At 40.2% G+C, this 23,843-nt stretch overlaps 1 protein-coding gene across 6 annotated transcripts in view; it reads left to right on the forward strand.

The window, feature by feature from the left end:
* Positions 1-23,523, forward strand: part of Sec15 (exocyst complex component Sec15) — a 233,595-nt gene extending 210,072 nt beyond the window's left edge. For all 6 annotated transcript variants that reach the window (XM_067147038.2, XM_067147037.2, XM_067147041.2 and 3 more), the window contains exons 15-16: positions 7,937-8,123; positions 23,157-23,523. In XM_067147038.2, the coding sequence (XP_067003139.1) occupies positions 7,937-8,123; positions 23,157-23,283 (314 nt within the window). In that variant the 3' untranslated portion in view covers positions 23,284-23,523. The remainder of the gene's footprint in view (positions 1-7,936; positions 8,124-23,156) is intronic.
* Positions 23,524-23,843: the final 320 nt, after the last annotated feature.

The following is a 23,843-nucleotide window of genomic DNA, read 5'->3' on the forward strand; positions in this document are numbered from 1 at the left end:
CCTCACATACACACTCCCCTTGTTCATTAATTATTCCTGGAATGTCCTTCTTGGAACCTGTTTCTGCCTTAAAATACCTATACATACCCTTCCATTTTTCACTAAAATTCGTATGACTGCCAATTATGCTTGCCATCATATTATCCTTAGCTGCCTTCTTTGCTTGATTCAATTTTCTAGTAAGTTCCTTCAGTTTCTCCTTACTTCCACAGCCATTTCTAACTCTATTTCTTTCCAGTCTGCACCTCCTCCTTAGTCTCTTTACTTCTCTATTATAATAAGGTGGGTCTTTACGATTCCTTACCACCCTTAATGGTACAAACCTGTTTTCGCATTCCTCAACAATTTCTTTAAACCCATCCCAGAGTCTGTTTACATTTATATTTACCGTTTTCCACCGATCATAGCTACTTTTTAGAAACTGCCTCATGCCTGCTTTATCAGCCATGTGGTACTGCCTAACAGTCCTACTTTTAAGACCTTGCTTTCTATCACATTTATTTTTAACTACCACAAAAACAGCTTCATGATCACTAATACCATCTATTACTTCAGTTTCCCTATAGAGCTCATCTGGTTTTATCAGCACGACATCCAGGATATTTTTCCCTCTGGTTGGTTCCATCACTTTCTGAATCAGCTGTCCTTCCCATATTAACTTATTTGCCATTTGTTGGTCATGCTTTCTGTCGTTCGCATTTCCTTCCCAATTGACATCTGGCAAATTCAGATCTCCCGCTACAATCACATTTCTTTCCATGTCGTTTCCCACATAGCTGACTAGCCTATCAAATAATTCTGAATCCGCGTCAGTGCTACCCTTTCCCGATCTGTACACTCCAAATATATCAAGTTGCCTATTATCTTTAGAAATGAGCCTTACACCTAGAATTTCATGTGTCTCATCTTTAACTTTTTCGTAGCTTACAAATTCTTCTTTCACCAGAATGAACACTCCGCCTCCCACCCTTCCTATCCTATCTCTACGATACACACTCCAGTGCCGTGGGAAAATTTCTGCATCCATTATATCATTTCTCAGCCATGATTCAACACCTATTACAATATCTGGTGAATATATATCTATTAAATTACTTAATTCTATTCCTTTCCTTACAATACTTCTACAGTTCAACACTAACAATTTTATGTCATCCCTACTTGATTTCCAGTTCCCTGTTCCCTTATCACCGCTCCCTAGGCCATCCCGTTTCCCTGAATGTACCTCCCTATTACCCTTCCAAACAAATTTCCTAACTTATACGTACCACTGCGGTTTAAATGAAGGCCATCTGAGCGCAGATCCCTATCTCCTACCCACCCATTTGGATCTAGAAATTTCACTCCCAGTTTCCCACATACCCACTCCATAGTCTCATTTAAATCCCCAATCACCCTCCAGTCAGTATCCCTTCTACACAGTATTCCACTAATAACAATCTCCGCTTTCTTAAACTTCACCCGTGCTGCATTTACCAGATCCCACACATCTCCAACTATGTTGGTACTTATATCAGCTTGCCTTACGTTGTTGGTACCAACGTGAAACACTACCACCTTCTCCTTCCCCTCCTCCCTCTCTTCTACTTTCCTCAACATCTGCCTCAACCTAATTCCTGGATAACACTCTACCCTGGTACCCTTTCCTCCACACACTTTCCCCACGTGTCTAACGATGGAATCTCCCATGACCAGAGCCTCAACCCTACCCACCTCGTTTGATCCCCTCCCCTCCTTATCAGCCCTATCTTTCCTGATAACTGCAGAAGCTATTTCCTCCTCCCTTTTCTCCTTCCCATGACCCTGTTCCACCTGTCTTTTCCTATCATCTACTCTACATTTTCCTTTCCTACCTTTTCCCTTCCTCCTACTCCCACACATCTCAGCAACAGTTCCCTGTCCCTCATCTTCCCTCTGTTGTTCTACCTGTAGTGACTCGTACCGATTTTGCACAGACACCTGTTCTGAATTCTGATCCTGAATAGAGCTCTTAGCCTGCAATCTCCTTCCCCTTAGAACATTAGACCACCTGTCTTCTACAACTCCTCCCTTTCCTTCCCCTCCCTCTTGTACACCTACTGTAACCTGTACGTTGTTTGAAGGAGTCCTATCTTCCCTCCTGTCTTCTGTGAGAATCCTAATTATCTCCCTCAAACTTTCCAACTCCTCCCTCATACCCCTCAATGCCTCGCCACACCCACAGAAACTACACTCGCGCTCCTTAGCCATTCTTTACGGGGGGGAAAATGAAATTAAAAATAAAATAACTTATTTGCAAAAAATAAATGAACGGAGGGATATATTATCTGGGATAGTACACAACAATAAGGTAATTAATATACGACTACACTACAATACTACTTAGTCGTGCTCTATTTTTTTTATCCTACAACCCCTGACAGGATAAAAACTGCTGTTAATTACTGAATATCGAAAGTAATAGCCTACACAAGAACTACACAATTCCAAACTGCAATTAAGCCTATTCTAATTGCAACAACAGTATTTTAGTACGAGTTTCTACGGATACCTCTACTACACCAGTACTACACAAATATTTTACAATAATAAAATAATCACACTAAATTCTAATAGGATATTACTCGTATACTACTGTACAGGGGAGGCAAAATAAGGAATGAAAATATCTGGTAACAAGTTGGATTGGTCAAGAGTCTGTTGGAAACCTTAGAATTAAGCCCTTGGTTGTGGCATCACGCACAACCATTAAGCCGGCTCAAGGGAAATAGGGTCACTTATCCTATCCTTCACTTGAGTAATTCTTGTCTGGCACATCCATGTTGCGGGGGTGGATATCCTCCACTTCATTAGGCCGGTGTGAAGGAGAGCTAAGTTCAGGCAGGGACCCAGTCTCGCGGAGTATAACGTGGAACCTATGCCCAGGGTTACGGCTGAAGACCTTAACAGCATCTTAGGCAGAGAAGGAAACCTTCGGAATGGCGAAGATGGTGGATGAGGCAACCCATCCTCGCTGGGGAAAATTAGATGAGGAAACCACTGCCTTGTGGAGAAAAGGGATCTTCAAAGGCTAAGGGAGTAAACCCCGAAAGAAAATCCTCAGATGCATTAGGCTTAGCAGGTCAGCAGATGAGTAAATTTATACTTGCTTTCAACTATAATACAAGCCTCGGATGGAAGTTTAAAAATGGAAATGGAACTGACAAGTCTTTGACTACAGTTACACAGTGTGATGTTAATTCTGATGTTCATGCAAGTGTTAGATCAGACAACAAAACCCAATTTGGAACAATAAATATTTTAACAATGAATGGGAAGGAAAATGAATTGATTGATCTAATGGAGAGATGAAAACTCGACATCCTGGGATTAAGTGAAGTAAAAGGGAAAGGAGTGAAGAAACTAAGGGGTACACCTTGTACTGGATGGGTAAGAGTAAAGAGAAAAGAAATGGAGTGGGATTTATAGTGAATCAAAATGTTGAACCAATAGCTGAAGTTGAGTATGTGAATGAAAGAATTTTAATAATGCACATACATGTTAACAAGGAACTATTGAAGAGAGTACAGGTGTATGCTCCACAGACAGGATGTAGTGTGGAAGAAAGAACAATTTCCTCAATGAACTGGAAACACATATTGTTGTAGATGGGATCATGATAATGGGAGATCTGAATGCTCATGTAGGAACTGATGGAATGGGATATGAGAATGTTCTGGGCCCACATGGGTATTGTGATAGAAATGAAGATGGAGAGAAACTGTTGGACTTTTTTTAATCAGAAATAACTTGATAATAAAGAACACATGGTTTATGAAGAGGAATAGCCATAAGATGAGCCAATATTGTTGGGATGGACAGTATGGAACACTCATTGATTTTATAACAGACCGAGAATGGGGAAGATACGTCATGATTACGAAGATAATCCCCAGTGAAAGTATGGAAGGTGATCATAGATTATTAATTGTAGAATTAAAACAAGTAAAAGTCCCCAAAATTGTACTGAAGAAGAAACCAAAGATCAGGATTTAGGAATTGGAGGAGGAGGAGGAGGAGGAGGAGGAGGAGGAGGAGGAGGAGGAGGAGGATAAAAGAATGACATTCAAAGATTGGATAAAAAGGAAATTACCAAGCTCGATAGCTGCAGTTGCTTAAGTGCGGCCAGTATCCAGCAATCGAGAGATCGTGAGTTCGAGCCCCACTGTCGGCAGCCCTGAAGATGGTTTTCCGTGGTTTCCAATTTTCACACCAGGCAAATGCCCGGGCTGTACCTTAATTAAGGCCACGGCCGCTTCCTTCCACTTCCTAGGCCTTTCCCATCCCATCGTCGCCATAAGACCTATCCGTGTCGGTGCGACGTAAAGCAAATAGCAAAAAAGGAAGTTGCCTAACACGGAAATACGAAGTGGAGAAGAAGAGTGGGACAATTTAAGACGGACATTTGTGGAAGCAGCAACTGAAGTATGCGGGAAAACAAAAGCAAAGGTAAGGGAAAGGAGACACGGTGGTGGACAGACAAAATAAAAAAAGAAATAAAAGAAAGGAACAAGGTGAAGAAAGAAATGGATAAGGAAAAGCAAAAAAGTATCAGAGGGATGAGAATAAGATAGAAAGGTTACATGTGAAGTACAAAAGATTGAAACTACAAGTAAAGAGGAGTATCAAGGAAGAAAAGAAGAAATGTTGGGGAGAGTTTACCAACAAAATTGAGCAAGATAGCTGAGGAAATCAGAAACTATTTTACAGAGTAATAAAATCGAAAAGAATAAATAAAGAAAAGATCAAGGCATTAGAGAGAGAAGATGGATCCATAGCACATGACGAAAAGGGTCTTCAGAAGGTGTTGGCAAAGTATTTTGAAAAACTTCATAATGAAGATGACTGCTCAGAGGAAGGAGGTAAGAAAACGGAAATAACAGATAGAGAAAAAGAAGAGAACCGAATAACATGGTTGGAACTTGAAAGGGTTGTGAAAGCAATGACCAAAGGTAAAGCAAGTGGAAAAGACAAATTCAATGCTGATATGATTAAGGCAGCAGGAAACATTGGACTACATGGCTATACTGAGCCTTCAATGTCATATTGAAGAATGAAAGGATACCTGATGATTGGCTACAAGAAAGCATTGTACAGTTGTTCAAAATATGAAATGGGAAGAAATGTGAATATTATAGAGGTATAACACTATTATTCCATGGGCTAAAAATAATGGAGAAAGTAATAGACAAAAGACTGAGCAATATAATATAAACAGAGGAAGAACAATATGGCTTTAGACCGAATAGATCAACAATAGACTTGATATTTACAGTGCGAACGATAATGTTAAAAAAAATAAAATCTGGAAAGGAACAAGGAAATCATCTTCATATTTTTGGATTTTGAAAAAGCTTTTGATACACTTAAGAGAAAACATGTATGGGAATGTCTACTGAAAAGGAATGTACCAAAATCATTAATTAACAGGATAAAAATGTTGTATCATGATAGTAAAAGCAGTGCACAAGTGGGGAGTGGTGACTGAAATATTTTATACAAAAAAAATCCAAGCAAGGAAGTGCACTGTCGCCATTATTGTTTATTATATTGTTGGGTAAAATCATAAAACGTGTAAAACAATATCGGTAGTGATGAAGTGAATGCTTTGGTATTTGCAGATGATGTGGTGATTTGGGGAAAGGGAGAAAAGGAAGTACACAGGAGACTGGACATTTGGACTGAAAATCTGAAGAAGTTTGGAATGGTAATTAGTAAAAAGAAAACTGTAGTCATGCACTGTGGAAAAGAGAAGCCAAGTGAACATAAACAGAGAACGGTTAGAAAACCTAGAACAGTTTACATATCTGGGTTGCATTATTAATGGAAGTAATGAAATCAACCCTGACATTAATAAGACTAAGTAAAGGTACGACATTTTATCATCAAGTCAGAGAGCTTTCATGGGACGACAAAGTACGCAAGAGATCAAAATTAATTATATAAACAGTATTTCATACCAGTTGTGACATATGGGCTAGAAACACTGGTAACTAATAGGAGACAATATCCAAGCAGTAGAAATGAAATTTTTAAGAACATCGGTTAAAAAGACAAGAAGAGATAGAATTTAAAATATTAAAATCAATGAAGAGCTAAATATAGAACCGTTAGTACAGAACATACAGGAAGCAGATGGTTCGGACATGTAAAAAGGGTGGGAAAAGAACGGGTAGCAAGAAGGGAATAAGAAAGAGAAGTTAAGGGAAAGAGACCAGTTGGAAGACCGAGAAGGTGGATGGATCAGATGTGGAAGGACATTAGAGAAGCTGGATTGGATGTGGTGGAAGTAATGGAGCAGCAAAAGTGGAAGGACACAAAGGAGTGGAGGAGGCTTGTTAACCACACCCGGGCGATTGGAGTGGGACATTGATGGTGGTGGTGATGATGATGGTCTACTTTCACTTTAACACTTTTCATCATTACATTCTCCTTCTTTCGATACCAAGAGTACTTCATTGAACTGAGCGAGTTGGGCGTGCAGTTAGGGTCGCATAGCCGTGAGCTTGCATTCGGGAGACGATAGGTTCAATTCCACCATTGGCAGCCCTGAATATGGTTTTCAATAGTTTCCCATTTTCACACCAGACACATGCTGGTCTGTACTTTCATAAAGGCCATAGCAAGTTCCTGCCTACTACTACTTATCCTTTTCCTATCCTTGCATCACTCTAAACCTTCAATGTGCTAGTGTGATGTTAAACCACTAGCAGAAGGTAATTCATTGAAGAACCTATTTCTTTAAGCAATTCTGAAGCAAGTCAAATATTAATGAAATTCCAAACAATTTGAATGTTTTTGTATTGAATACTGAGTTTGGTATGAAAATTAGCCTTTCCAAGACTAAATTGATGTCAGTAGGTAAGATATTCAACAGAATTGAATGCCAGATTGGTGATACAAAGCTGGAACAGGTAGATAATTTCAAGTATTTGTGTGTTCTCCCAGGATGGTAATATAGCGAGATTGAATCAAGGTGTAGTAAAGCTAATGCAGTGAGCTTGAAGTTGCGATCAACGGTATTCTTTAAGAAGGAAATCGGCTCCCGGACGAAACTACCTTTACATCGGTCTGTTTTCAGACCAACTTTGCTTTACAGGAGCAAAAGCTGGATGGACTGAGGATATCTTATTCATAAGTTAGAAGTAACAGACATGAAAGTAGCGAGTATGATTGCTGGTACAGACAGGTGGGAACAATGGTAGGAGGGTACTCGGAATGAGGAGATAAAGGCTAAGTTAGAAATGAACTCGATGGATGAAGCTGTACGCAAGAACCTGCTTCATCGGTAGGGTCGTGAGGTGATAGGAGGATAGGTTACCTAGGAGAATAATGGACTTTGTTATGGAGGGTAAGGGAAGTAGCGGGAGACTAAGATGACAATGGTTATACTCAGTTTCTAACGATTTTAAGATAAGAGGTATAGAAATAAATGGGGCCACAGCACTAGTTGCAAATAGAGCATTGCAGACTGAATGCTGAAAGGCATAATGGTCTATAATGATTATGTAATGTATGTATGTATGTATACTTAACCTCTACTTCAAATTATTTCTCTTTTGTCCATTGGGTGTTCACTAAAGAAAGCAATATTTCCAAATCTATAACATTTTTAACTATGACTGAATGCTGTTTTTTCTGTGGCTTGTGACTTGTTGGTTTATCAATTGCTCACAATTTAAATCTAAATCTTGCTTTCATTTTCGAAAAAGAGGATATTTCCAAAAATTCACCTGGTCCTTTTTTTGTTTTTGGTCCCTTGTCCTTAACCACTGTTCAACTTAATGAACTGAGAAGCTTGTTTAATCTGAGGAATGTCATTAAAGAAAATAGATGACTGTTCTAAGAAGTACTTTTAAGGGTTGCATGTACTGTAGAATGGGTGAAATTATATTAATATAACCATTTTTCTTAACAGAGTTTGCTGCCTCGGAACCTGTCACTGGTCTCGAGGAGGGTATACTTCTCCAGTACTTTGCAGACCTCAGGCAGCTTTTGGACTTGTTTATGACCTGGGATTGGCCAACCTACTTCCATGACTATGGTCAGGAGAGCAGCAAATATCAACAAGTTAACCCCAACACTGCCATTGTGTTGCTGGAAAAGTGAGTAACCCATTGTTACTGAGCCTCTATTCTAAAAGATTAACATTCCTTCAGTTAGCTGAATAATTTTAAAATGCTTATGGGAATTTGATATTGTGTGCAAGCCCCGCTCCTGACTTGCAGCTTTTTACATTCCCACAAAACTTTCTATGTCAGACAGTTAAAAAAAGAAGTAGAAGAATGATTACCTAGGCTGACATGTGAGGTAGAATAAATGTGCAGGGTGGGATATAGTGGGTCAAACCCCACTGTCGGCAGCCCTGCAGATGATTTTCCATGGTTTTCCATTTTCACCCCAGGCAAATGCTGGGGCTTCCATCCCACTCCTACCTGTTTGCTATTGCATTGTCACCATAAGACATATCTGTGTCAGTGCGACGTAAAGCGAATTGTAAAAAAAAAAAAGGGGGAGGGGGGGGGGCAGGAATATGAAGGACAAAGCCTCTCTTCCTTTCATGACTTAATACCAGTCCTATGTAAGGCAGCAGTAACATGCACATTTTTGTTGTTATTGTTGTTGCCCTTACTTGTTTATTACATACCTTAAGTACCTAGTCCAGGCATGCCGTTATGCTCCATAGTACACTTTTCTGTTAATCAGTTCTTATACTTAGTTCTCATTTTAGCTACATGTTTTTCTGCATTAAGCATGTAAGCTTAGTGGTGCCCTGTTTGGAGGAACTAATTTTCTACCAAGAAAGAAGCTACAGCTGGAGACAGCATTACTTGTGGAAAGCCAAACTTTGTTGTGCTTGTTTTATTTCCTGTAATATGCCGTGACTAATTTTAAAGTGATGCTCTGTTCTGTGCAGCTTCAAAGTCTGGAGTCTCCCTGGGGTTTACCTAGTTGTTCTTTAATCCATTCTCACTTTTCAGCATTAACCCGCGAGTGGTCGCTAGCCGAAATGTAACGTGAGTGGTCGTGCGTGAGACTTTCTCTCACATTAAAATTAATTACATTTTTCACAGTTTTGTGGGGCGTAAGGCTGACCCCTTTTTTTCCCCACTTTTACAGCCAAAAATAATAAAGTGGGGTCCAATATGCGATATCCTCAAAATTTTGTGCAGCGAACACCTGAATTCTAGGTTATAAAGAGCTATAAATTGTACGTGTAAACATTCTGTACTATTATTTAACAAACTTAGAATGTATTTAAGTTATACTGGGTATTTTCGTCAGAAGGCAGTATTTCTAAACGTAAAAAGACAAATGGTGAACACGACTTTTAGGCCTACAGTACATATAAAAGTCCGTTTTAGTTACTCATATCACGTCATTCGTTACATTGTACATCTCATTCAATCAGTTTAGTTTTAGAAGCGGATTGGGAATTCACGAAGCTCTTTTCTTTTTGAATGTTTTGAACCAGAGATGCCTGGAAATGAATTTCAACATGTACGCATGCTTCATCGACTAGCAAAAAAAACTTGAGATTGTCTATCTCATGCAAAACTTGCTGAGATTTTAATAACTACTAGTGTTGATGTTGGTTCCACTCGGCTCTATTGGAACCAAACAGCAGAGGTCGAAATAGAGGGAGAGACAACTGAGGACATAGCTATACATAGAGGCATGCAGCTGAGCAGTGTCCTGTCCCCTCTCCTTTTTAATATCTACTCTGAGGTTATGTTCTGAGAAGCTGTCAAGGATGTTAACCTATGCGTTAGAATAAATGGAAATGTAATTGAAATATGCTTTGCTGATGATATGGTTGTGTTAGCCAGTAGCCTTACTGTTCTTCAAATTATTATTAAAAACATTAAAGGATCAGTGCAGCATTTGGTATGTTCATGAATATTGGCAAGACCAAGCTGATTTTATTTTCATAAACAACCTAAGCAAGCCTCCCTGCACATCAACACAATTGTTCAGGAAGTGCCATCCTTCTTGGGACTATAGTGAATGAGAATTATAATCCCAAGAAATTAAATATCCAGGATTGGGCAAGCGAAAAATTTGTTCAACAGTATGAGGGCCCTATTCATCAGTAGAGATCTCAACCTTCAGCTCCGAGTTGGCACATTGTAATGCTGTATTATCCCCGCCGTTCTGTATGGTTTTGACGACTGGACACTTGGCCACTTGTGCAGAAGAACGCTTTGAATATCCAGGGTAGAAAGGAATACCAATGAGGAACTCCTCAACTTGGTAAATGAGGAAAAAGAGCTTCTAAAAACCATCAAGAAGTGAAAGCTCATGTTAATCGAGCACTTCTGAGAGGTGAATGATATGAACTACTCAAACTCCTCATTGAGGGGATAATTGAAGGACAATGATATGTGGTTTAAAGGCTTGCGCTGCTAGTATGGACAAACTTTTGATGGAATCTTTTGAGCTGCTGTTTTGCAAGTAATCATAATCAATTGGATTGCCAACCTTGGTAGGCGGAAGGCATCTGATGATGGAGATTTCTCTTTTGATTTGCCTGATAATTTGGGTGAATTTGTTTCTCCTCAGCATCTCCGAAAACTGTACAAGTAGTTAGTGGGACGTAAAAACAACAACATTATTATTAATTGGTGTGGGATCATAATTCCTCTTTTCTTTGTTGGATTTCTGTTTCTTTTTTCATTAGGGGTGTGACTTTAATTTTGATTTTGACTTTATAGTAGTCTGACCCAGTATCTATTCCTCTTTATACTTCAATTTTGTAGATGTCCCCATGAAAGGATTTGCCCATATGTATGTGATCCAGCTGCCATTCCCCTTTAACCAGGCTGAGTGGCTCAGACGGTTGAGGCGCTGGCCTTTTGACCCCAACGTTGCAGGTTCGATCCTGGCTTAGTCCGGTGGTATTTGAAGGTGCTCAGATATGTTAGCCCTATGTCAGTAGATTTACTGGCACGTAAAAGAACTCCCGCAGGACAAAATCCAGCACCTAGGTGTCTCCGAAAACCGTAGTAGTAGTTAGTGAGAAGTAAAACCAATATTATTATTATTATTATTATTATTATTATTATTATTATTATTATTATTATTATTATTAACCATTCCCCTTTCTCCAATCAGTATGTTTCAAAGTTCTAAGTTTGTTTGGCCTCCTTTTGAAGTATGTGGTTTTGGAGATAAGGTTATGTTCTATGCAGAGTTCAACAAGTCTTTGGCCATTCTTATTTGTATGTTTATATGGAGACCATTTCCCCAGTCCTAATAGGCAATTAGGGGAATTTAAAAACAGTTCCACCTGTGATCTCTTCAGAGGACTGAAATTGTTGTCCCTTCTATGTGAATTTGACTTTGAGGAATAGAAAAAGGTTGTGGGGCTAGGTCAGGTAAGTAAAGTAGATTGAGAAGCACAGTTGTTTTAGTGATTAAGCAACAGCGATTCATGTTGTCATGATGGAGGCTCCAAGAGTTGTTTCTGTACAAGTCTGGTCTTTTTCTCCAGCCACTTTCTCTCCAACGTCTCAGGCCTTCGAGATAATACCAGTAGTTCACATGACGTAGAGAACCATCCTGAATGTTGGTCATCACCCATCGACTGTCCTTCCTGGAACCACTCATAATATTGCACAAGACTCGTGCAATGATTGCTGTAAACTCTCATTATCTGGCATGTTTCTATGCAGATTTTCCCCAGTTTGAAGCAGAAGCAAGTGGAACCACTCATAATATTGCACAAGACTCGTGCAATGATTGCTGTAAACTCTCATTGTCTGGCATGTTTCTATGCAAATTTTCCCCAGTTTGAAGCAGAATCAAGTGTTCACATGCTGCTCAACAATCACAACACACACTTTATATACTCACAAACTAATTTGAAAACCATCTTTTTTCAGAAATTTGTGCCGAATAGCTAGTTACTAAAGAAGGATAGCACCATACAGAGTCACTTACAGGAAACTGCTAAAACTTTGCATTTTCACAGGATTTTTAAAGTTTGGTTATTTCTTAACAGAGCTTGTACAATAAATAGCAGTAGGTACTCCTGGATTAGAAGCATCAGCTGGCACTATGCCATTGCCCAGTGAACACCTGAATACTCTCGAACACCAGAATACTCTCTGTAGTATTCTTCAGGGAGGTTCCTTCCATGTCCCTTGGATCTACTCTAAATTAGACTTACAGGATGATCACAGGCTGTTGAAATCCAACTCCTGTAGAGAAGATAAATTTCCTTGCTTGCCATACACCTCCGTGGAATCATCAAAAAGTAACTTCCATATAATCTGTTCCTCGTTGTAGCAAGCCGGTAAATGTGTGCGTGTCCATCTAGTCTGGATAATTTGATTTCCACAGGAGTCTTGCTTTACCTGAAGCTTCTTCTAAGGGCTTAGAAGTATGGAGGAAACTTCTTAAGGCTAACTATGACAAAGCCCACCCACTGTATGGTTATCAGCTGCCTCATTCTAGGCTAAAATCTAAAAAGAAGTTTCCTCCATACTTCTAAGCCCTTAGAAGAAGCTTCAGGTAAAGCAAGATTCCTGTGGAAATTAAATTATCCAGACTAGATGGACCCACACACATTTTCCAGCTTGCTACAATGAGGACCAGATTATATGGAGGTTACTTAACCACTTAAGAGCTGGTGTTGGCAGTTCCACATCTGCTCTTAAATATGCAAGTGCATGTGTGGTAGAGAACAGTGAAACACTTGTCACTGCCTTTCCTGTTCAAAACAGACATTGATGCTTGCCAGTGACAAGGTCCTAGGTATTGAATCAGTCTGTATTCAAACCTAGGATCATTATATAATGCTCAATGTACTGGGAAGGTATTATCTGAGACGCGAACCATAAGTCTGGCACAGAGGCAGGCGAAGTTTGAAGCGGTCGGACAAAGGGAAAGCAGTTGACCAGTTCAGAGGCCACAAAAGGAATCCCAGTGTTCAATAGTGAAGCCCCTGGAGTTACTAGGAGAAAAACCAAACTGAACCCCATGGCACTACAGCCCTTGAAGGGCCTTGGCCTACCAAGCGACCACGGCTCAACCCGAAGGCCTGCAGATTATGAGGTGTCATGTGGTCAGCACAACGAATCCTCTCGGCCTTTATTCTTGGCTTTCTAGACCGGGGCCACTATCTCACCGGCAGATAGCCCCTCAATTCTAATCACGTAGGCTCAGTGGACCTCGAACCAGCCCTCAGGTCCAGGTAAAAATCCCTGACCTGGCCGGGAATTGAACCCGGGGCCTTCGGGTGAGAGGCAGGCACGCTACCCCTACACCATGGGTACTATGAGAAAGTTGGCCTATAAATTCTAAGTACACCAACCGTAGATGTATTATTGTAATTTTGGAGAGCGAATAGTGAATATCTTTGATCGAGACTTCTCGTACGTATTGAAAGAACTCTTTGATCCATGAACACTCTTTAGTGTTGGAATAGTACCTACAGGCTAGGAACAGACTTTCATCCGGGAAGAGTTTCCTAAAGCCTTTAACTAATAGATCGTGTCATCAATGACTTCCACCTGCGTTCGTTAGGACGCTGTTTAAGTAGTGAAAGACTAACACTTACAGCCATGTGGACAAAGACTAGTGCGTAGCAAACCCATAAGCTAACCATAAAGCCTGCGCAGTAGAGTCAGAACATCACAAGTTCCATGTTCGAGAGTTGGTATTGACCATTTACTTGGTTAATTTTGTACATTTTTTTACAAGATTGCATTTAAACTAATAGTTTCTAAAAACTGGTGAATAGAACTGAGTGAAATGCTCATGTATTTTAGAATTAGATTTACCACAATCTGTTTCTGGATGTAGTTTAATTGATGACAAGCATGCCAGAAATACCTTGAGTAGACCAATGCATTTTTCAAGCAGGTTTGATTTTAAATGCCTGCAGGTAACCATAAGACCATTTTTTCCTCATTTCTTCCACTGTCACTTCTTCAATATGCATTGTATTTTCATTGTCTGAAAAGTCACCTCTAACTATTTCATCCAAAGGATTCTCATTTTTCCTATAATTATTGAGCCATTTATACCGCACATAGGAATTCACAAGATCTGCAAGTTTGACCTTGTTCGATTTTAGAATATATGGAAAACGATATAATTATTTCAGTCTGTCGAAACTGAGCACAGAGAGCTTCATTGATCAATATAGCAAATTTATCTGCATTTGGATATTCTTAATAATAATAATAATAATAATCATAATCATCATCATTATTTTCATTTCCCCTTGTCCAGCTCCTCTCAGGTCAGGGTGTTGATGGCACTTCTCCACTTTTATTCCAGTCTAGTCTTCTTTTCCTTATACTGTTCTTCACAGTCTACCCTTCTTGCTCTGGTCCTCCCTCTTGCCCTCTTTCCTTCTGTCTTAGCCTCCACACTTGTTTTGGTATCCTTCCTTCCGCCATCCTCATAACATGTCCAAACCATCTCAATTTATTCATCTCCATCCTATCACTCAGTTTTTCTACCCCTATCTCTGTTTTGACCTCAACATTTCTTACTCTGTCTCCCCTTGTCTTTCCTACCATACTCCTCAGGAACTTCATCTCTCTGGCCTGAATTTTACTATCATTTCTTCCTGTCAGAGTCTCTGATGCATATGTTAATATAGGGGTATAGTACATCTTGTACATTATCTCTTTACATTTCATACGAACTTCTCTGTTCCACACCAGGTTCCTTACATTCTGGTGGAATATATTTCCCGTTAGTACACTTCTGCTGATCTCCTTATCCAATTTTGCATCTTGCATTATTTCTTGACTTGACTTATTTCCTGTTGCTCCTTGGCGAAATTTCTCCACACAGTACGGTTCCTGGCCATTCTCTTCACTTCGCTCCAGGTCTTGTCAACCTCTGCGATTTCCTTTTCAATCGTCCTCTTCCAGGTCGTCTTGGGCCGACCTCGCTTTCTGGTGCCTTGAGGGTTCCAGTCCATTGCCGCCCTCTCAACAGCTCCATCCGGCTTCCTTAATGTGTGTCCAATCCAGTGCCATTTCCTCTCCTTGATCTGGATGTCAATCGGCTGCTGATTGGTCACGGTCCAAAAATCTTCATTCGAGATTATGTCCGGCCACTTCACATTTGTTATGTGACGTAGACATCTATTAATGAACACCTGTAGCTGGTTATTGATGTGTTTTGTAACTTTCCATGTTTCACAGCCGTATAGAAGAATCGACTTTACATTGCTGTTGAAGAGGCGAAGCTTAGTCTTCCTGGAGATGTTTCTATTCTTCTACACAGGGTTGAGCTGGACAAACGCAACATTTGCCTTCCGGATACGGCTTTGAACATCTTCCTCTGCTCCCCCATCCATTGTAACTATACTTCCAAGGTAGAGGAAGGACTCAACTTGCTCAATTTCCTTTCCATTTACTGACAAGCTGGTCATGACATCCGAATTAATCCTCATCTCTTTAGTCTTGCTTGTGTGATCATGAGACCTGCACGTTCTGCTTCCTTCTGCAACTTGCTCAGTTTATCATCTATGTCCCGGTACCGCTGTGCCATAAGACAAAGCTCATCTGCGAAGTCGAGATATTCAAGCCTGTCTCTCATCCCTCATTGAACACCCCTCTTCTGTCCTATTACCTTCTTCATCACACTGTCTAGGACCAACAGGAACAGATTTGATGTTTATCTTTTCTGTTAGTTTCCTTTCATGAAGAACCTGACACTCATACCCTTCGTACATCTCTTTGCATGATCTTGATAATCTTTGATGGAATTCTGTATTCCTTGAGGGTCTTCCACATGATTCTTCGGTTTACAGAATCGAAGGCTTTCTCGAAGTCCACGAATGCGAGGTAGAGGATATTCCGCCATTCCACACTCTATTCTATGATGATTCGGAGTGTATTGATGAGATCCACATAGCTGCAATGTTACCGAAACCTTGCCTGTTCCTTTCGAAGCCTTCTTTCTACTGAATCCTTTATGCAATTCAGGATGACTCGCGACAGCACTTTGCTTGGGATGGAGATCAAGGTGATGCCCCTCCAGTTGGCAGTTTGTTGTATCCCCTTTTTTTGGTAACTTGACTATCAGCCCCTTCTTCCAGTAGGTCGGTATTTCCTCCTCTTTCCATATCTTCTCCAGCAGTGGGTGCAGCAATTTGATTGTAGTATCAAGGTCTGCTTTCAGTATTTCTGCTGGAATGTTGTCCAGACCAGGTGCCTTCCCATTTTTCATTTGTTTCAACGCTGTCCGTATCTCACCCTGGGTTGGAGGGTCAAGGCCGATACCTGGATCCACTTCTGCTTCTTCTTCATCTTCTCCTTGCTGCTCATTTTCCAGTCCAACATCTCTATTAAAAACGTCCGCAAAGTGTTCCCTCCATCTGTTCAGCTGTTGTTCACACGTAGTGAGGATCTCGCCTGTCTTGCTCTTCAGAGGCCTAGTTTTATTAACCCCTTCAGTGGCACGCCCGAGAATTTCTCGGGTGGCGCACGCTTGCCCATAACGTCACCGCCCGAGAAATTCTCGTTTAGCTGCAGTGTTCATTTCGCGATCGCCCAATAATTTCTCTGGTACTGTAATCTCTTTGAAAAATGTTTTCCAGCATTCTCAACAGATGGCGGGAGGGTTTGCAGCTGTATACATGAACTCTCTGGCCTAAAATATGCCTTATCTTCGCTACGTTACATATACAATCTCTGGCCAGCTGACAAGGTAAACAGAAATGGCGAGCGCGAAACGGAAGAGATGTTTGTCTGAAAACAAAATAAGGCACTACATCGAAGATGAATCTCTAAGTGACATTAGTATTTCTGATAGCAGTGATAATGATTCTATTGATTCTTCGGATAATGACCTTCTTAGTGTTTCTAGTGAAAGTGAAGAAGATATTACGTCAGAAGCTAAGGTGATGGTAGGAGATGTTGAACATACATTCGTGTGGAAAAAGTGTAAGCCTGGGGATAGCGTGCGACCTAATATAATTCCATTTACGGGAAATCCTGGTGTGAGGGTTGGATTATTACCAGAGGTGAGTGCGATTGACTGTTTTGAACTGTTTCTAACGGATGACGTTGTAAATTTGATAGTGACCGAAACAAATTCGTATGCTAAAAAGTGCATTGAAAAACTTGTAAATAAATCTCCGCATACTAGAGCACAGTTTTGGAAAGAAACAAACTCTTACGAAATTCGGCAGTTTATTGCATTAGTGTTGTTGATGGGAATAATACAAAAGCCTGAAATAAAAATGTATTGGTCACAGGACAGTATTCTCAAAACACCAATATTTTATGAAACCATGTCACTCCGCAGATTCCAACTTCTCTGTAGGTACATACACTTTGTGGACAATGATACTGTGGATATGACTGATCGTCTAAGGAAAATAAGACCAGTTTTAGACATGCTTAGAACATTGTTTAGAAGTGTTTATATGCCAGATCAAAAGATCTGTGTTGATGAGTCTCTTATGTTGTTCAAAGGGAGGCTAGTGATGAAACAGTACATGCCCATGAAGCGGTCGCGCTTTGGAATCAAGATATTTTTCCTGTGCGAGTCAGGTACTGGTTATGCTTGGGACCTTTTTGTCTACACAGGTCAGGGGGAAGAACGCCGAGGAGGAGGAGACGTAGCCCATCTGGTGAGCCACTTATCAGTGATGAAACTTGTCGACTGTCCTGAGCTAGTTGATAAGGGGTACATTGTTTATATGGACCGGTGGTTTACTAGCCCATTGTTATGTAAAGACTTGCAGAGCAAGGCGTTTGGGATGTGTGGCACAGTAAACCCTCACCGTAAAGGCATGCCTAAGGACTTGATAAACACAAGACTTTCGAAAGGTGAGACTGCATCATTTGTAAGTGAAAATATCTGTGTTGTGAAGTGGAAAGACAAAAAGGATATTTACATGCTTACAAATGTAAATGATAATTCCCAGGTTGCTACAGGTAAGGTAGACAGGAATACGCAACAAGCGGTGATGAAACCTTGCTCTGTCATAGATTACAACAACAGTATGGGGGGCGTTGATAAGTTGGACCAACAAATAAAGCCATACGAGTGTTTGCGAAAAAGCATTAGTTGGTATAGGAAGCTTTTCTTTCACTTGCTAGACATTATGATGCTCAATGCATTTATTCTGTTCCAGAAGAATAATGACTCTAAAACATTGCTTCAATTCAGACATGAAGTGATTAGTTCAATGCTGGAAAAGTATGCAGCAGGGAGAGTGAATTCGCGAGGTGGACGGCCTTCAAAAACTGAGCCCCCAAGTCGACTAGTAGAAAGGCACTTTCCAACACACATTCCCCCAACTGGAAAGAGGAAATACCCAACTAGAGTGTGTAGAATTTGTCCTGGTAGGAAAGAAACAAGGTGGGAATGTAAGAGTTGCGGCAATATCCCTTTGCACCCTGAAGATTGCTTTCAGGACTACCATACCAAAAGAAAGGTGTAGACAGGCCTACTGAAAAAAGTGTAAATAGAGTGTAACGTCTTTATTAACCTTGAATAATATATGAATGTGTTCCATTAATAATTGTTACTCATTCCTTGCTTCCTAAAAATAAATAATTTCCTCCGAAAAAACCTCACCTTTCTGGCACAGGAGGTCTCCCAGAACCTGCCACTGAAGGGGTTAAAACCTTTCTTCGAAAGCATCTTTGTAATGCCATAAAGCTCCTTTATATCTCCCCCCTTTTTGCTGCCTGTTCTGCTTTCTCTGCCTGCTCATCAATCCATTTCCTGTGATCCTTTCACACACTCATCTTTACTTCCCTATCTGCTATTGAATACTCAGTTTGTGTTTGAGCCTTCTGCTGTCTGGTTTTGCATATATTTAGCTTGGCCTGTATCTCCTTTCTGTAATTTATCTTGTCCCAGGTCTGAGCAGATATCCATTCCTTCTGCAGGTAGTTTTTGTACCTGAGCTGCTTCTCACTTGTTTCCACATAGATGTTCTTTACCTCGTTCCATACAGTCTCCACATCCTTCTCTATTTCAAAATCCAACACCTCGAATATGTTACTAAGTTCCAGTTGAAATTGTTCCAATGTCTGCTGATTGTTTAGCTTACCAACATCAAACTTCTGCCGAGTGATGAACTTTTGGTGGACTGCCACGATCTTTATACGGAAGTTGGCAACAACAGGATGATAGTCACTGCCAATGTCCGCTCCTCTCTTGTTCCTAACATCTTCCAAACTTCTTCTGAACCTCCTGCTCACCGCAATGTGATCAATTTGGTTTTCCGTGACTTGATCAGGAGACACCCACGTGACCTTATGACACCGCCTATGCGGGAACACCGTGCCACCTATCACCAAGTCTTGGCTGGCGCAATATTCCGTAAACTTTTCCCCATTTTCATTCATCTTGCCAAGACCGTGTATACCCATGATGTGTTCCAATCCTTCGTTTTTTGAGCCAACCTTCGCGTTGAAGTCTCCCATAACTATGAGAATATCCTTCCTACTGTTTTTCATTGTGGCATCTTGCAACATTTGGTAGAATTCTTCCTTTTTTTCCAACTCAGATTGTTCTGTAGGTGCATAGCATTGGATAATGGTCACATTCCTGATCTTGGTCTTGAACCTAGCAGTCGGAAGCCTACTGGAAATCGGCTTCCACTCCATAAGACTTCTCATTGCATTTCTACTGAGCAGCAACCCCACTCCATCCCTGTGCTCTTCATCCTCACTACCAGAATATAGAAATGTAATTCCATCTGTTGTTTGTATCTCGCCAAAACCTGGCCGCCTCACCTCACTCAATCCCAGAATATCCAGCCCGTAGTTCTACATTTCCCATGTCACTTGTTTCAGTCGGCCTTTCTCCCTCGAGGTCCTCACATTCCAGCAACCAATTTTCATTATCCTCTTCATGCCAAAGGTCGTCATCAGGTTATCCCTCTGGTTTTGTAATTTTGCTTCAGTTTCTATAATCAGATTATTTAAGAAGAGCGAGTGATTAACCCACTGCTTCCAAGTGCCTTGACGGGGCTGCCATCTTAAGCCTGAGGCACCAGGCTGATTTTCTGTCGGGGTTTCTTCCCTTAGCCTTTGAAGCTCCCACTTCTGCAAGGCAGCAGTTCCTATTCTGTTTACCCAGAATAGGAGGGTTGCCCCTTCCGCCAGTTCCACCGTTCCAAAGTCCCTCTTCTCCGCCTACACTACTGTTGAGGTCTTCACCGTAACCCTGGCAAGGGACCCTTACATGGGACTACCAGCTGGGTCAGCTGGACCAAGGTTTTTTTTAAAGAGGTGTTACTCCTCTATCACTCGCCCTTTGTCCTGACTTGTGACAGGCAGAGCCTGGCTTCCCAAACATTGTGTCCAGGTTGGTGGGGTTTTGCATTATTTCACTTCCAAAATATTTGAAGTATTCATCAACCTTAAGGTTTTGTCCCCTGAGACTAACGATTCCATTGCATTATCTTTCTCCTCTTGTCATCACCACATTTTTTGCTCTTCTCCACACTGATTTTCATACCGTATTTCTGAGTAATGTCATTTAAAGCCTATAGTTGGATTTGCACTTCTGTATTGTTGACTCCCAAGATCACTATGTCATCTGCAAGCAATAATATTTTCATATCCCCTCCATATCTTGCCTTTGTTTCCTTTAGAATTTCATCGATAATCATTATAAACATAAGTGGAGACAATACATTTCCCTGTCTTAGTCCAGTTTGGTTTCTAAACCAATCTATTCTCCCCACTGGAGACTGGACACAACTGATCAATTCTTATACATTGCTTTCACTAGTTCCATGATTGTCTTCCACATCCTTTTCTTTCCAGGGTTTCCCACACGTTTTCTCTTAACACTATTGTATGCCTTCTCTAGATCAAGGAATACCATCACCAGATCTTTTCCATATTTTTTCCATCGGTAATCTCATGGTAAATATCAGGTCTGTTGTTAACCTGCCCTGTCGAAATCCATACTGCTGTTCTTCTAAATTTCTTTCCACCCTTCCTCTCATCGTCCTTTTAATTATTTTCCCGAATATTTTGGCTACTTGTGACAAACAGTGTAATTCCTCGATAATTGTCACATACCTTCCTGGTATTATTACACCTTTACACCAATCATCAGGTGCTTGCTTTTGTCTCCAAATACACCTTAGCTGCATGTATAACCAATGTAGACCGATGGGTCTTGCTGCCTTAATCATTTCCACACATATTTCATCCATCCCTGCTGCTTCTCCTATTTTCATATGTTAAACAGCCATTTCCACCTCTGCCATTGCAGTATCACTCTCTATTTCTGAATCATCCTCATTTACCATTATTCTCTTTTCTGCATTATTTCTCTTATTTTTCTATCAATGCATAAATAATTTGTTCACCATTTACATCCTTTTCCAACTCTTGTGTGAATCTCTCCCATCATTTTTTCTTTTCCTCATTTACCACTTTTTTTTTTTTACACTTTTAATTTCCTGATACTTAATCTTACTTCCTTCTTTCTTATCTCTATTCCATTCTTGTCATGCTTTCTTCTTTAACAACCTCCATCACCTTTTCATTCCATCAAGGTGTCTCCTTTTCCTTCACTCTCGTCAAAGTTCTGCCACAAATCTTCTCTGCACAACTTATAAATGTGTTTTTTTCAATTTAAGCCATTCTTCTTCTACACTTTCTATTTCTGATATAGGGATGCACTGTTTTAACTTCTGAAATTTCTCTGGAATTCTGTTATCATACTTCTTTTTCCATACTTCCAGTTTCTTCTGTCTTATTTCTTTTACTCTCACAATTTTACCTATTTCAATTTTTCTAACTTGTTGGTTTCCATCAAATGCCTCACCTGCTAGTGCTGTTGCTTCCATTAACAGTTTGATTTATTTTCTCAGCCATAAATAATCAATAACTGTTTTTGTCCTCCTTTCACCTCAGCTATATCTAGTGATCTTTCTACTATTCTTCTTCCTAAACCAAGTGTTACCCACAATCATTCAATTTCTCTCACAAAAAATCAATCAGCTTATCTCCCTCGCTGTTTCTTTCTCAATATCCAAGAGGACCAATCGCTTCTTCTTTACCAATTCTGTCATTTCCAACCTGCACATTGAGGTCTCCCTAGACTATCACTCCCACATCAGTGATTACTTCCTCAAATATTTCCAAGAATTCCTATATTTTCCTCACTCTTTCCAGTTTGGGGTGCATAAACTTGGATGAAATCTTTCACTCCTTCTTCCATCCCCAATCGTACTTTGATTATTCTATCACTAACGTAGTCTACCCTATCAACATTTTTATCCAGGATTTTGTTAACAATCACACTTACTCAATTCTTTGCCTCACCTCCTTCACTTCAGTATAGGGTGTACCCTCTACTCATTCTCTTTACTCCCTTTCCCCTCCACTCAACCTCACTCAGCCCCATCATTGCAACATTCTCTTTCTCCATAAAATCAATCAACTCCTCTGATTTTCTCGTTTTGGTCACAACATTTATTATTCCCACCTTCATAATATGAACCGCTGCTTGCCCACTTATCACAGCTCCCCCAGCACAAGAACTGTGCATCGCTTTAGCAAGGTACGCCCTAACTTTTTCTGAGGCTGATAATTACCATCACTCATTTTAAGCTATTGTTAAGATGGGTTCGCCACTCCCAAAGGCATATTAGAACTACTGCCAGCAATTATTCAGGCCGCCCCTAACATGGGGAATAGACACCCTTGCAGCTGCCCCTAAGATGGGAAACAAACGCTGCTGATGAATAGTATACTCATGCTATTCCCAGAGTACGGGCTGCTTCTTCCGCAGTCTCCACTGTTCTGCTGTAGATTCCATTGAGGTCTTGGCTCGTAACCCTGAGCTGGGACCTCTACCAGATGCTATACACTGGATATTTGGATATTGTCCACGGGAAATAAACAAACTGTTTGAAGCAGTGTTTTAAACCATCTGCAGATGTGTTTGTCACTAGCAACAATTAAAAATTGTAAACAGAGTGTGTGGGAATGAATACATTGAACTTAGTAAACATAGTAAACATACTTGCTGAAGGGCCTAATTTAAGATGAATATGGTAATAAAACTGGGCTTTTGATTAATTGTAATGCTTGTACTCTTACTGTACTCTTGTATTTTTTTTATTTATGTGTAACTTATTTGTAATTTACAAGATAGTTATATTTGTGTTTTTGCAGATTGCGGGAAGCAGATAAGAAGACTGTGTTTTCAGTTTTAAAGAAGAGCGAGCGTGACAAGAAGAAGTTGTTAGAGACTGTGCTCAAGCAGTTGCGTCAGCTTGCTCAAACTGCTCAGCACACGTAAACGAGTAGGCCTAAGTTATGCCAGTTATCACTAGGGATTAGAGCAAGCAGCAGTCCTTACTGTATGTTTTATTGTTAGTTCTGGCAGAGACAGGAACTATTGGTTTTGTATCATGAGTTGGCCTAAACACTAAGAGAGAGAAATGGCTTATAATATTAGACTGGGAAATATCTGGATAAGTTATATTAAAGTGTATTGACTAATTAATCCTCAGTGAAGTAAACCTTTAATCAGCCATCACTACTATTTATTACATATTCATTATGTAGCCTGTTTCACCCTATTTTAAGGGCTTCTTCAGTGCAATACTTGGGTTATTTAGATCAACATTATAAATATTAGTCAATAACGCATCATATATCACTGTGTAGTGAGTTATTCAAATTAAACATATTTAAAACAAATTTAATTTTAAAAATAGGATACTGGAGAAATGTCATGTTCTTTCAGAATAATAGTCTAATTGAACAGGATATTTATTATACTTATTCCATGTACGGTATTTATACACGAAAAATGAAAACCTACAACCTGTTTTCTGGTCAATGACCGGGTGAGGG

Source organism: Anabrus simplex, chromosome 5 (assembly GCF_040414725.1).
Source record: "Anabrus simplex isolate iqAnaSimp1 chromosome 5, ASM4041472v1, whole genome shotgun sequence".
Classification (NCBI taxonomy): domain Eukaryota; kingdom Metazoa; phylum Arthropoda; class Insecta; order Orthoptera; family Tettigoniidae; genus Anabrus; species Anabrus simplex.